The sequence below is a fragment of the Miniopterus natalensis genome, chromosome 5, assembly GCF_054644295.1.
Source record: "Miniopterus natalensis isolate mMinNat1 chromosome 5, mMinNat1.hap1, whole genome shotgun sequence".
Taxonomy (NCBI): domain Eukaryota; kingdom Metazoa; phylum Chordata; class Mammalia; order Chiroptera; family Miniopteridae; genus Miniopterus; species Miniopterus natalensis.
In genome coordinates this window covers 71,098,840-71,113,050 of record NC_142085.1, presented here as the reverse complement: position 1 = coordinate 71,113,050, position 14,211 = coordinate 71,098,840, and the positions used below count along the sequence as shown (strand labels likewise).

The window sequence follows — 14,211 nt, the reverse complement described above, 5'->3', positions numbered from 1 at the left end:
ATAAATAGACATGTTTTTGCTTTAATTTGGGAAACTTGGGGGGCTGCTAACTGAGCTAAGGGTGTGGCTAAAGCTTAGCCATCCCATCCTAAACATTTCTGGGACTGCCATTGCCTCTGTAGTTTTCATGAGGTTTTATAACTATTGTGTATTACTTTTATACATTTAAAAAATACTAATTGGAGGTCCTGGCCAGATAGCTAAGTTGGTTAGAGCAACATCCCAATATGCCAAGGTTGTGGGTTTGATCTCTGGTCAGGGCACATACAAAAATCAACCAATGAATGCATTCATAAGTGGAACAACACCTCTCTCTCTCCCTCTCTTTCTCTCTCTCTCTCTCCTCCCTCTTCTTTCAAATCAATAAAATAAAAATAAAAATACTAATTATAACTTGTCATGTATATAGAGTCTGTGCTTTGGGTTGCTATGCTAATATATTTGCATAACCATTTTCCTGAAACAAAATCTATTTTTTCCTTATGAATATTCAACAGTATCTATTAAAGTATATAGCACTGCAGTGGCAAAATCTAACCCCAATTTTGTTGTGGTAATTTGATGTTTATCTCATCACCGTATGCTATCCCAATTTTGATAACTGTCAGATGGCTTTCTTCTCCTTCCATTTTAGAAGTCAATTGTAACAGAAAAGTAAACAAAATTGCCCTAAGTATCTGAAAGTTACCAAGGATGGTAATCAAAAAGAGGGGTAGACATAAAATTTCTCAAGGAAAATTGTCCTCTAATTTTAGAAAAACTGATAGTCTTACTATTATGAATTTGTTTTTTTAGGAAAATAAACAAAAAAAGAGGAGTATAACAGAAGTACAAACAATTATGAAATAGGCTTGACTTGCAAAAGAGTAAACATTTTAAAGTATTTCTTGGCAGTCTGGGTGGTCAAGAGAGAATGAAAAATTTCTTGTTCTCCGTTTATAAAATACATTCTTATTGCTCTTTGAAATGGTTTAAGAAGGTCATTTCTGAGGACGGAAATCAGTTGCTTATAGAATGAATCATCTCTGGCAGCACTCCTCCTCATAATAGAATATTATTTTATAACCTCGGTAAGTTATTTTAATGGAATATCATTAATTAAAGTTAAATAGTTATAGCTAAACTTTTCTCTTAAATTCTTTTTTGTACAAGTAGTCTTGAGCCTAATAAAAGCAAAACACAGAATACAACATAAAATTGTACTAAGCTTATCGAATAACATTCTTAGCCATAAATACCAAACAGATAAGTGGTTAGACGTGTCCTCACATCCAGTCCCTTTGGAAGATTTGCACTGAAGATTATTTAATCATGAAAAGGAAATTAACTTTAATTGGTTCCCTTTAGTTTAGACATATAATGATTTAAAGGAATGTATTCTAATCACAATCAAATTCAAGGTTAGCATAAACTATACTTACATGAATAGTATTTATCTGGGACATCAGAGGGTCTCAATCGAGCTGCAGGTCCATATACAACTTTAATATTTTTAACATCACCCAGATATTTATTCAGATATACATATTTCTTACAACTGCCTTGTTCCATACCTAGGTAAAAAAAAAAAAAAAATTCCCAAATATGTTACAACTTTAATAAAAAATTTAACATGTAGAAAAAAATTTCACTTCCAGATTTTAATTCCATAAACATGTGTGCAGTGCTCATGTTAGTTAAATATCTCATAGGTAAGACACAGAATTTCAACTATATCTACCACTTCACTTTAAAAAAAAATATTTTCCCTTCTCTTTACCCAAAATTAGCTTAATGTTTCTTTTTATCAATGTATGTCCATATCTTTATATCTTTATGCAAGTGAAGAGAAACAACACATTTTTAGACTAAATATGAAAGCCTAGTTATTTTCCCCAAACCACCTAGGATATTACGTGGGAGTATAAAATTCTTATTCTCATCCCAGGACTGGAATTTCTTTAGGATATGACTTTTTAGGACTGTTTCTAGAAATAATTTTCAGTAATTACTTCTGAAGCAAATAATGACAGAAAAAAACAAACAATAAAAAGAACTTGTTTTCTATTTTCTTGTATACACACCACTTCTATAGTCCCAAAGCTACATAGAAACAGGTCTTATAAAGGTCACAGTAAGTAAAAGTGAAATTAAAATAGTGCCAAAATTAATATACACTGTCTCCAAAGTCAGACTTATGCTAAAAAAAATTAGAAAAGGTATATAATAATCTGTTCAAATTAAATCTAAAATTGGTGGAGTAGATTTATCAAACTTTAATATGAAAAAAAAATTTTTTTAAGTATCCAAATTCCTGGTGTAAGCCTTCCCCAAATCAGGAGATGGGTGCATTTTGATTGATAGGCTCTTAGACTTCCATGAATTCTATGTCTCATTTGTACTTTATATTTAATATTACATTTTCCTAAAGACTTTCTACAAGAAACTATGTCTTTAAAAAAAGAATTAACGATGACAATCAGAGGAAATAAGGAAACAATTATCAAGTACATTTGGGGGGGGGGGGCGCCATTTAACTTCAAGGGTGAATGATGCAAATTGAGGTTACCGTGGTCTGAAATGAGGATGAGGTTCAGGCACCGGTGCAAGTTCAGCTCTTTCAGACCATCCATCAGCATGCCGACCATGCTGTCGACCCTCTGCAACGCTCTGATGACCTAAGAAAGAGAACCGACATGGGATGCATTCCACACTACTGGCTACTCCCGTGTGAAGCTGTGTCTGTTACAAAGGGAGGAAGGGGAGAGGGAGAGAGAGAGAGAGGGAGGGAGAGAGGGAGAGAGGGAGAGAGAGAAGGATGAGGGAGGGAGGGAGGGAGGGAGGGAGGGAGGGAGGGAGGGAGGGAGGGAGGAAGGAAGGAAGGAAGGAAGGAAGGAAGGAAGGAAGGAAGGAAGGAAGGAAGGGAGGAAGGAAGGAAGGGGGGAGAGAGAGAGAGAAAAGAAAGAAGGAGGGAGGGAGGGAGGGAGGAAGGAAGGGGGAGAGAGAGAAAGACAGATGGAGGGAGGAAGGGAGGGAGAAAGTTAGTCCGTTAGTTCAGTGGATGAAAACACTGTGATGAATTGATTCACATGAGCCTAAGACAAGACAGGTAACACAGGCTGGGAATGAAAGAACTACTGACCATTAATGGTGAAATGGCTAAAATTCCACATGTGCTTAATCATAAACCTTGGAAAAGGCATTAGCTAAACTGATTCTCTCTCCCTCTCTGAGTTCAGAATGCTACTCCTTAGACCAGGGCCAATTTAGGACAAAGTAGTACTAACCCAAAGTCATACTTTTTGGCCAGAAACAAATGTACTTTAATTATCACTTCATTTTCTTTCTTTTTTTTTTTTCTTTTTAAAAAATATATCTTTATTGATTTCAGAGAGAGGAAAGGAGAGGGAGAGAGAGATAGAAACATCAATGATGAGAGAGTCACTGATCGAGCCCGCAACCCGGGCATGTGCCCTGACCAGGAATCGAACCCCAATCGCCTGGATCCCAGGTAAACGCTCAACCGCTGAGCCACACCCGGCCAGGCATCACTTCATTTTCTATAATCAGTTTCCCCTTCTTCTTTCTGATTAAATGTTTACTGCATAAATGCAATGTTTCCTCATTTTCAAAAACGTTAAAATTATTCATTAAATGCTTCTATGTACTTAATTTTTAAGATAAGAACTTCTAGGAATACAACCCATTATTTCCTTATAAATCAAATGTATTTTGCACATGAGCATCACAAGAACACAGAAAGGCAAATGATTTTGGCAAATTGCTTTGAGCATTTCTCTTTTCCTCTCTCCTTACAAAGCCACCTGAGGAAAACTCTTACACAGTTTTCTGTGTATTTTCTATAATATATCAAATCAGTCTAATCCTTACTTATAGTCAGTGTATTTTACTGTTATATGAAACAAGCTCTTTCAATACAGTCTTCCGTTCACTCAAAAATATCTAAGCAACATGAGCTGGCATTTTCAAGTATTAAGACAAAATGTGTTTTGCTGTGTCAGTCGCAGTAGTTAAAGAAAGTCTGCAAGTTGCTGAAAATGAGTCAAAAGCAATGGGCTCAACCTTGAATAAAGATGGATCAGAAAAGCAGGTAATCGGCAAAATCTTTAGGGAATTAGAAAGGGCAGCACTGATGTTAACACTTACATGGTCTGATAATCAAGCGGTTACAAAATAATCCTTAGACTTACTTTTATAGCCAAACTGACCTAGACTTGGGTCTTAGGTGTAGGTGACTAGGGAAAGAGTGAAAATAATACTAGCATCTGGCCAACTGTTCAAACCAAGATCAGAGTTACAGGACACTCTTCCCTTTGATCAGTCACGGTGTGCCCACATTTTCGCCCACACGTCTATGAAGGCGCATTTCTGCTTAAAGAAGAGAGTCAAAGCAAAGGCACATGGGGTTACTAAGCACATTGGGGCTGCTGGAGATGCATTTTGCTGGAATAAATACAAAGGGTGAATCCAGACCTAGGTGAGGGCCAACTTTCCTCTCTTTGCTCTTTTTCACCTGATGAGATGGCACTCAAGAAGAACCCACTCTCTAAGAGGGGTGAATCTGGGGTAGTCCTAGGGAAAGAAAGCCAGGGGAAGATGGTTTAGGCAGCTATTTTACATTCAAGTGAGAAAAGTGAGCATGCTTTTTCTCTCTTCCTTCCACTGCTGCTGAGCTAAGCATTTAGAGCATGTCACACCCTCAAATGCAGGGCCCACAATAGACCTGACAGGCCCAGCTTTATGAACCCTCAAATGCAGGGCCCACAATAGACCTGACAGGCCCAGCTTTATGAACCCTATGCTCTCCAGCCTGGGCTACCTGGGTGGGAGAACTGGTGAGAATTTGGGAGTGAAGCTCTCATTATTAAGAAACAGTGTGTTTTCTTGGTCTTCTATCTCTTGGAATCATATGGGGTGGAAAGATAATTAGACAAGAATTCTGAATTTAGGGATTCTGGCAATACATCTCTCTTTCAACATGACCAACAATATTTAGAGATCCTTATTTATTGTTTCTTTTCATATCATAGGTCATAGATAAAATATAAGTCATAAGCAAAGTCAGCCTAGAGGTACAAGGAAAGAAGTTCGTATCATTTTCTGTTTATATGTTTCCTATGCTCCATGGAATACAATGATATGGCCACACACAAACTGAAAGCAGTATTTGAGGTTTAAAGCACTACACCAATTACAAACATAGCCAGGAATGGGCTGAGTTCCTAAAAGGTGTCAGGTCAAATAAGATGCTACATTGAGAGCCTTAGTCCATGAGCTCACTCCCTAGTAACCACTCAATAAGTCAATGATTATTTGAAGTTCTCTGCACTTCTGATAAAACTGCCAATTGCTTTGATGCCCGAGCTCTGTTGTAAGCACTGGTGTCAGATGGCCAGAGATACATTTCATAAGGTGAAGAGTTCATAGGAGGCTTCTTCTGCTATTTGACATAGCGTCCTACATTTTCCTAGGAAAGTGGAGTCTTACCCATTTCCAACATTTTTAAGGCCAATGTAAGGGGATATGGAGTGGATAAATGCTTTGGAATTGAAAATATTGAATTTAATTCATCACCAGCTCAGTTTAGCACTGTGAAAATATAAACAAAACAATTCTCCCAACTCTTACTTTGATTAAAGTGCATTCTTTGGTTTAGTAAAACTGCGCTGAATACTCGCTCTTTCCAGAAATCATGGAACCTTACAGAAGAGTCTAGAAACCTACTTCAAATCAAGGTTCAGTTAGCTGTTACCAGGTTTAATGAAGTAATCGCTGATAAAAGGTACTTACTTCACTGCTGACTGGTCCATAGGCATGACCTGAAGAATCTGGTTCTTCTAAATACAGAGTGTAAAAGTGTGGTCTAAATCAAACAGTATCAAAACGTAATATTTTATGAACACATTGTAAAACAGAATGAAAAGAGTAATTCAACAATCGACAGTGAACAAAAATTATACAACAGTGAGGTAACGTTTCTAAACGTGCTGAGAAATCATTTACAGGCTTCGAATTCTTCAAAATGTGACCGTAATAGCTCACTAAAGAGTTCATTGCGATATAAAACCTCACAGCCAACATCAAAGTTTTCTTGTAGTCTATTTTAAAATATCGTGTAACTTCTATAAAACAAAGGAGCATTTACAATACATACCTTTCATCTTTAGGAAGCTGTAGCCATTTAAGAACAGCTAAAATTCTCTCTTCAAATGGTACTGAACTAAAATTAATAATAAGCAAAATGAAACAAATCTGAGACAACTGTTTAGGTTTAAAATATAAATGTTTTCTTAACAAAGCTGCATGGAGAATGACTAAAATAAACTAATGCATCAATCGTGTTTGAAGCCATGTAAGAGTTTTACGCGGAAACTTAAATTTGTTTTCCCAACAAAGAAACAAAAGCTAAGTTTTACACATATGAAAGGCACTGGGCTTAAAAATTTGCTCCCTATGCTCTACTTGAGGATATTTTTCCTACACCTGAGAATAGCAGTTGCTGCCACGTGAAAAACCCTTGTCAGTGATGCCTCAGTAAAGAGGGAAGTGGGTGCCCGGTGAGCAGACGCGTCCGGGGCAACATTTCCCCAGCAGAACTGACCAGCCTTCCTACAGGCACAGGCTTTTGTTTACAAAACGCCACCGGGGCCTGCTTGCCCAACCCCGAGTACAGTTAGTTGTATCCTCTATTAGACCTGAGAAGGCAGAGAACATATATCGCTAGTCTTCGAATCCCCCGTGCCTAGTACAGTACATGGCAATGAAACTTCAATTTCCACCCATGGAATGAAAATAATGACAAATGACAAGGTGGGAAGAGGCGCTGCACTGTGTTCGAGTGAACCATAAAGAATTAACAACAGTGTCCTGGCCGGTGTGGCTCAGTGATTAGAGCATCGGCCTGAGCACCGAAGGGCCACGGGTTTGATTCCCGTCAAGCGCATGTACCTCAGGAGAGGGTTCGATGCCCATGCCGACTGGGGCGCATTCGGGAGGCAACCAATTCACGTGTCTCTCTCACACATCGAAGCTTTTCCCTCTCTCCACCTCCCTCCCTCCCTTCTACTCTCTCTGAAAAGCAATGTAAAAACTATCCTCTGGGGAGGATTAACAAGAACAAACAAACACACAAAAAAGAATTAACAATAGCATAAGATCACCAAAGAAAATCATTATGCATTTCTCATCCAGAACTTATAACCTCCTCTGCTCATATCCCAGATATACTGCTGTACTGACTGCGACAGAAATTTCCTAAGTGTAAAACAAATAAAATTATTTTGGTAGTCTCACTAAAATTACCCAAAGGGAGTTTTCAAAAAAGAAAGTTTGTTCTTTTGATCTCAATACATCATGGATTTTGAATATCACTGGGAGATTATTCTAATTGTTTTCTCACATTAGATGGCATATTTATTGAAGTAATTTAGAAATACAAATCCAGAGATGCCATCGATATCTTCTCGTGAATAATATTTCCAGACACCAGAGTCATTCCTACCTGTGTCCTCTTTAGTGCTTTCATTTCCCTCTTCAGCTCTTTTTCCCCCCGAGTTAAAACGGGCTGTGCCTCCTCTCTGAGACCTCTACATTCACCATGACTTCATTTTTCATTCCCGCCCAAAGATCTGAGTGCAAACCCCAACATGATACCAATGCTTTCTGGAAAACCTCTAGAAAACAACTTGCTTTACTATCACCATCGACTTAAGACTCTTTGAGACAGAGCCCTTATTCTGACAGTTCTCACTTTTCAACCAACATATACTCAAAAGCTAGAGCTTAGGACTTGATAAAGAGGAGATGCTGAGTTAAAAATAAGCTGTCCTATGTTATAGGTCCTACACGTACCCGTTATATATTTTATAGATGTCTGGGAGAATTCCATTAATTTCCACATCTGAGCCCGGCCAAAAATATGTGGCAGTCTTCAGGCCTTGATATTTGGCTGTGAGCCAAATCTGGAAAAGATAACAAAGCAAAGTTAGGAAACTATGTAAATATTAACCTCTAAGGAAAACCTGTGTTCATGCAACACCAATGCATTCTTCTCAAGTGCTAGGATGTTTTTAAGGTTAATAAGATCTAGGGATTAGATTTAAAAATAACCAGGTAATATGACTCTCTACAGCAGCAAAAAGAAATTAAATAATTAGGGATTAAATTAACCTGAAAAATATAGACATAAGTCAGTTGGCAACTACTGCAGCTTTTAGAGCCATACCCTACTTAACAGGTTCCCCTTGAAAAAAGAAAAATTCACAAGCATGCATATCCAATTTATTGACATTTTAACTTATTAACTAACATTTATTAAACATTTATTATTGCCAATTGCAGTTCTAAATAGTAGCTCTATTAGTATCCTAGATTATTAATTTAGATAGTCCTTAACCCTATGAGGTAGTTAACAGTATTATCCATAGTATAGACATGAAAAAACTAACGCATAGAAAAAATAATTTGTCCAAAGTCACAGAGCTTTAATATCAGAGCTAAAATTTGAATGTTATAACCTGCAAATTAAACATCATGCTCTTTTTCCTTCTGAGAGGATTATTAAGACTATCCAAAGAGAACCAATAGAATTATTGTAACAATTTTAAAAAATAGAAAGGATTCATCGAAATCACAGCCAGAGGGAATCTTCTAAATTAGCATATTCAAAGGAGTCAAAGTTTACCTCCTTGAGAAACAATTAGCTTTGTGTGGATAAAAATATTACCTCCCATTCACCTACTGCCATATGCTATTAATACAAAAAGGTAGAATCAAGCAGAAAGAAAATAGGCTGGGTTCTGAAATAAATTACTATTCTCATTATACACTGACATAAACTGCATTTAGGATTATCAGCATTCATCTTCGCTTACAAAAGGGTGGCCATAGACACAATAAATAAAATACGTTATTCAGAGTGCCAGAAAATCTGGTATTTTACTCTGATTTTCATAGATGATAATAATAATAAAAGAGATTGTTTTAGTAGCAAAACAAACAACTTACTGGTTCTCCTTTGTACCACTCAGGATTAAATTTCTCTTTACTTTTAAGGGCAAAGGAAGCATTCATTTTTGGATCATACATTTTATTGTCAATTATGCCATGGGATTCTGGATAAAGACCCTAAAAAATATAAAATACAGGTTGTATGCAGTTATGAGTGTTTTAATTAATGTTAAAGTCATAGAACAATTTCATCAAAGAGAAACAGGTTTACTGAAGCTACAAGAAATTTAACGCAGTTTAAGAAAGGGAAAACAAAACAGTGGGTATTGTCAAAACATAACCAACCATTCAGAATTTTATGTAGTATTTGTGTTTTACATTATGTAATAGGAGATAAGTTAGAAATGCAATGGATCAAGTTCTATATAAATAGGCAGCCTCCCAAATTTTGAAAAAAATACTCTGTTGTCTTTTTTGCATTGCTGAGTAAGGCATTTCTGCTAAACAAAACTTTTTTTTGGTTGGGTCCAAGAATGGCTTTTATCAATCCATACAAGCTAAAAGTATTAATTTTCTGGCTTCAAGGCCAAATGAATTCTTTTTTTTTTTTTTCTGGATTCAAATTAAATCTGGAAACTGACTGAAACAAAAACAGGGTTGTAATCCTACCCAGAGTGAGGCAGACTGATTGCTCAAACTCATAGATCAAGATGATTGATTGGCCATGGACACAGACAACAGAGTGGTGAAGGCCAGGGGAGGGGTGGCGGGGGCTGGGGCCGGGTGGAGGTGGGCAAAGTGTGCGTGGGGGGATGGGGGCATCTGTAATACTGTCAACTATTTTAAAAAAAAGATCATTGGAAAGACAAGTTGAGAGCATGTGAGTATGAGGTAGTTTTATTTATTCAAATAAAGTAAGCCACAAAACTAGTAAGAAAAAACAGGATATAAGAATCAGAAATCTAAAAACCAAAAGGAAAGCTAGAAATTATTTATTGAGGTCTTTGGTCACCTCTTTTCAGATGAGAAAATGTAGACTCAGAAGGTAAAGTGACCTTCCCAAGGCCACAGCTAGGGAGCAAAGACCAGAATCTAGGTGTCTTGGTTTAACTACATTGGAAAATAAGTGTTGTTGTTTTTTTCTGATCTGATATCCAATTAATCTCTCAAAAAATGCTACATTTATGTCTCACTTCTATGAACATATAAAAGTTGAAAGGCGGAACTTACTGTGACAATGCTGTAGTGATTGGGGAAAGTTTTTGTTGGATAAACTGGTCTCATGTTTTTAGCATATGTTCCACAGGTTTCTACAAAGGAAAAAAATTAAAGATTGTTATTAAATACAACTGACAATCTGTTTATCTCATTTAGGTTTGATACTGCAGCAGTCTATATATTACATTAAAAAATTAACCCAGGAAGAGTTTATAATCATATACAAAAACTCAGGGTGAATTATAAAGCAAAACTGTGAACTCAAATTCAATGTTAAGATTAGAGTTAATTTTTCTCTTAGTCAAAAAGCATTAAACAAAATAATTAAGCCAATGAAATAATTATCCCATACTAATCAATAACGTTAAGTTTCGGATGAACCATTTGTAATAATGATGCTTGCTAGATCTTTGTTATTATTTAGTGGTCACATACCTAAACTGCAAGAGGTAGTACAAAAAAAAAAAAAACAACCCAAAAAAACCAACAGAAACAACAACAATAAGAAACTGAACTAGTTGCTAAATCTGTAAAATTAAAACTAGGCTGAAGCAGAAGCTGGGGTGACAAGTGTCCCAACCCATAGATTCAGAACTAGCACACTTTGGACAAACTCAACTCTGCTGAAAGGAAAAAGGCATATTCTGGCTTCAAGTCTGAGAAAGCACAAAAGTCAGACTGTTCCTGATTTAGCCCTGGTGTCACGCTCCTCTTCTGCATCAGTTATTGAGGAAGGAACACATAACAAATGACTATAGGATTTTAATACCTCATTGCCTGAAAGTGTTCCTTAGATTGGCATGTGTCTATCCCACTGCCTTCCAAACAGTTCATAATTACAGACCTCATTCCCCAATTATCCAAAGCTAGATTCAGGCTAAGTGTGTACTGATTTCTTTTAAACTTCACATATCGGTACCTATTGCTACTTAATTCTGAACTCAGGAAGGACGCCATGCTTGGTGCCACGGAGACAAACCTTCCTCCCAATGGTAACAAAGGGCCAGATTCAAGCTTCAAAGCCCATGAGCCTGGCTGATTAGAACAGAGCCTTCCTTGCCTCTGCAAGCTCTTGACTAAGGAATTTTTATGCTAAATGATATTTATAAATATTATTTTCTTCCAGTTAGAAATTAAAAACTCAAATTGTTAGAAGTTTTCCAAGATTATTTTGGCTTGTCACAAGAGAAGTACAATAAATGTACATATGTAATTATATGAAGAGTGATTTTAACATTTCAACCAATTTCAGATACCTAAGTCCGGTAATTAATATTTTAGAATTCCAGGATACTAAAATGGTTGTATTTACTTACTTCTAGTTCAGTCCAGTATTATACTGTAGCTACTTAAATACTGATCACTAATAATGAGCAAAGTTCTACCGTTTTTATCTCCATATCCAATTTTTGTTGCTTTTTCAGTAACAATGATTCACAAGTGACACCCACGTCACTGGTGGGTAATATGATTTAAAATGTTGGCACTAATACTGAGAAAAGACTGTTCCAGTGTATCAGTAACTTAAAGCATAATCATTCAATTAAGGCTTTGATTGAGACAAAGAAATTGGAAGGATGCTACGAAGTATTATAAGATAATTAGCAGGCAAATATTCTATGTCTATGACAATAGTATCATATCAGAAATACCTTCTGTTTTTAAAATTCCATTTTAAGATGTTATACTTATTAAATAAATTAATGATTTTCCCATAAAAAAATGCAAAATTCTGAGAGAGAAAATTATATATGTAAATATACATATACAAGTATCAGCCAAGGGATAAAAGTATTTAAAAGGCAGTTTTAGAGTAATTATATTAAAGACTAGTGCCTTATCATCAGGTTCAGCCACTCTGTATCAGAGAAGTTTAGTAAAACAGTAAAGTTCAGCCAGTACTTTTCCAAAAAAGGACTGCGTCCCTCATCTATCTCATGGACATCGTGATACTCCAACAGTAAACTTTGAAGTTACTCACTTAGTCTGCTAATAACAGGAAGAAGTCCACCCCAGGTGTGTAAATATTCTGCCCTGAAGCCATCCAAAGAAAATAGGAGGGTAGGAGGCATTTCAAACCTGGGCAACAAGGAAAAAAATAACATTTAAAGAAAGAAGACACAGATCCAGCGAAGACTTTCCACGGAGTAAACTAACAAGGTCAGTGAGCACCCTCATGAAGGATATTTTACAAGCATTCATATTCATATATACCTTTACATTCTATTATATATCTATCATCAAACAGTATTTATTAAGCACTCATATCATGAGCCACCATACAGAGAATAACTTTCATGGTTTCTTCTATTCCATGAGCTAAACAAGTGCTACTAAAATGTGACGCAGGAGAGTAAATATTAACACAGAGTATTTTCTCAATTATGTTTTAGTTTCCAGTACTTTTTTTCCTGAACAACCACGTTCTGATACTGTCTCTACTTGAGCCTAATAAATGGTACCTAATATAATATAAATTATATACAATAGTTAGTTTTTAAGTTTATTTAAAAGATATTGATATATAACAGAGAAGTTTAAGAGGTATTTACTGCATTTAAATATATAAACAACAAAGAAATGATCCAAAGCTAGGAATGAACACAAAATAATAGCACACACACACACAAGAGTGTGGTGTGGAAATTTAAACAGGGAGGCAAAAAAAAAAAGAAAAAAACCCCACATACAATGATATATTCAGCAAAAGAGAATAACTATGGACAGCTGTTACATGGCTACACCAAAACAGGCATCATGCAGAAATTCTGCAGCTTCTAATGACATCTGGTAGATGGCCAGAGTTATATATCATCGGATAATCATGAAAAAAACTTTCCACTGAAAATTTACTCAGTAATTCAAAATTTGAGAGCCAATGCTTACCTCATCCTGCATTTTTCAACTCTCTCTCCTCCCCAGCTTACTCTCATACACAAACACAAATAGAAAAAAGGAGAAGATGTGCATATAACTTATGTAAGTTACACTATGTAGTGACCTCTGTTGAGTGACTCTGCAGAATCAGCTGCATACAGTCTCAATAATCCATGTCTGTATAAAGTTATTTATACTCAAGCAACAGAAAACATGGAAAGTTTACTGGACCACCAGATAAGTATACTGGCAAACTCATTTCCAGTATAATAAAATGTGTTTTAAATTATAATCTTCTTATAAAGAATGGAGGCTCATTTTTCCACTAAAAGAGTCAACACTACAATTGAAAAATAATGATCAGCATTCAGGAGGGAAAGAAAAATTCAAAACTCACTAAGTCTAAAATTTCCAATATGCCTTGGACTTAACAGGCAGCTTAGGGTGTGCGCCAAGTATCCTTTAAAAAAGTCTCTTCTTTTGGAACTTTTTGGTTTGAGTTTAGTTTTTTCTATTGCTGTTACTATTGTTTTAAACAACAAAAATATATTCTCCCATCCAAAAGAAAAAAATACACATTTTATTAAGCAAAAATAAATTATGTACATAAACAAAATAAACTACAGACAAAAATTTTAATAGTTTGAAAAAATCATAATTTTTAAAGAGGTAAAAATATATTTCTTAAGATGAATAACTCAGATTATATGAGGTAGATCTCAAGTGGAGTGAAGCTAAATGCATCTATCATCTTTTATAAAATGTCCACCCCTTGATGGCCAGCATATATAAAGCACTCTAAGTGCAAAATACCCTCAGGACAAAAAGAACAAATATGAATTATAAAAACTATGTAACATCCTTTCACAGACACGTTGCTTATGCCCCAAATTTATAAATTAACCAAAATGCAAAAAATAAAAAGAAGCTATAAAGTAATTTGCTACAAGTTCAACTTTCAAAGCTCCAAATGAAAGTAAAGGGCCTTCCTTCCTAAGAAGGGTACAAACATTTCCACCCAACTCTCGTGAATGCTAAAGACTACACGCTCACTTTCCCACTGCCTTCCAGAGTGGAGGTCACACCGCTCTGTACCATCTCTACACCCCAGTGCCAAATAGGAGGCCTGACTAAAAATCACATTTAATGAACCAATAAATAATTTTT

The 14,211-nt window shown here is 35.9% G+C and overlaps 1 protein-coding gene across 1 annotated transcript in view; it reads right to left on the bottom strand.

Annotated features, from left to right (window-relative positions):
• ENPP1 (ectonucleotide pyrophosphatase/phosphodiesterase 1) overlaps positions 1 to 14,211 on the bottom strand; it is a 63,142-nt gene that overhangs the window by 20,267 nt on the left and 28,664 nt on the right. Inside the window, exons 6-13 of the mRNA XM_087817627.1 lie at positions 12,149 to 12,246; positions 10,180 to 10,259; positions 9,007 to 9,126; positions 7,852 to 7,961; positions 6,155 to 6,220; positions 5,791 to 5,863; positions 2,549 to 2,657; positions 1,422 to 1,553 (exon numbers count right to left, since the gene is read on the bottom strand). Coding sequence (XP_087673753.1) covers positions 1,422 to 1,553; positions 2,549 to 2,657; positions 5,791 to 5,863; positions 6,155 to 6,220; positions 7,852 to 7,961; positions 9,007 to 9,126; positions 10,180 to 10,259; positions 12,149 to 12,246 — 788 coding nt within the window. The remainder of the gene's footprint in view (positions 1 to 1,421; positions 1,554 to 2,548; positions 2,658 to 5,790; positions 5,864 to 6,154; positions 6,221 to 7,851; positions 7,962 to 9,006; positions 9,127 to 10,179; positions 10,260 to 12,148; positions 12,247 to 14,211) is intronic.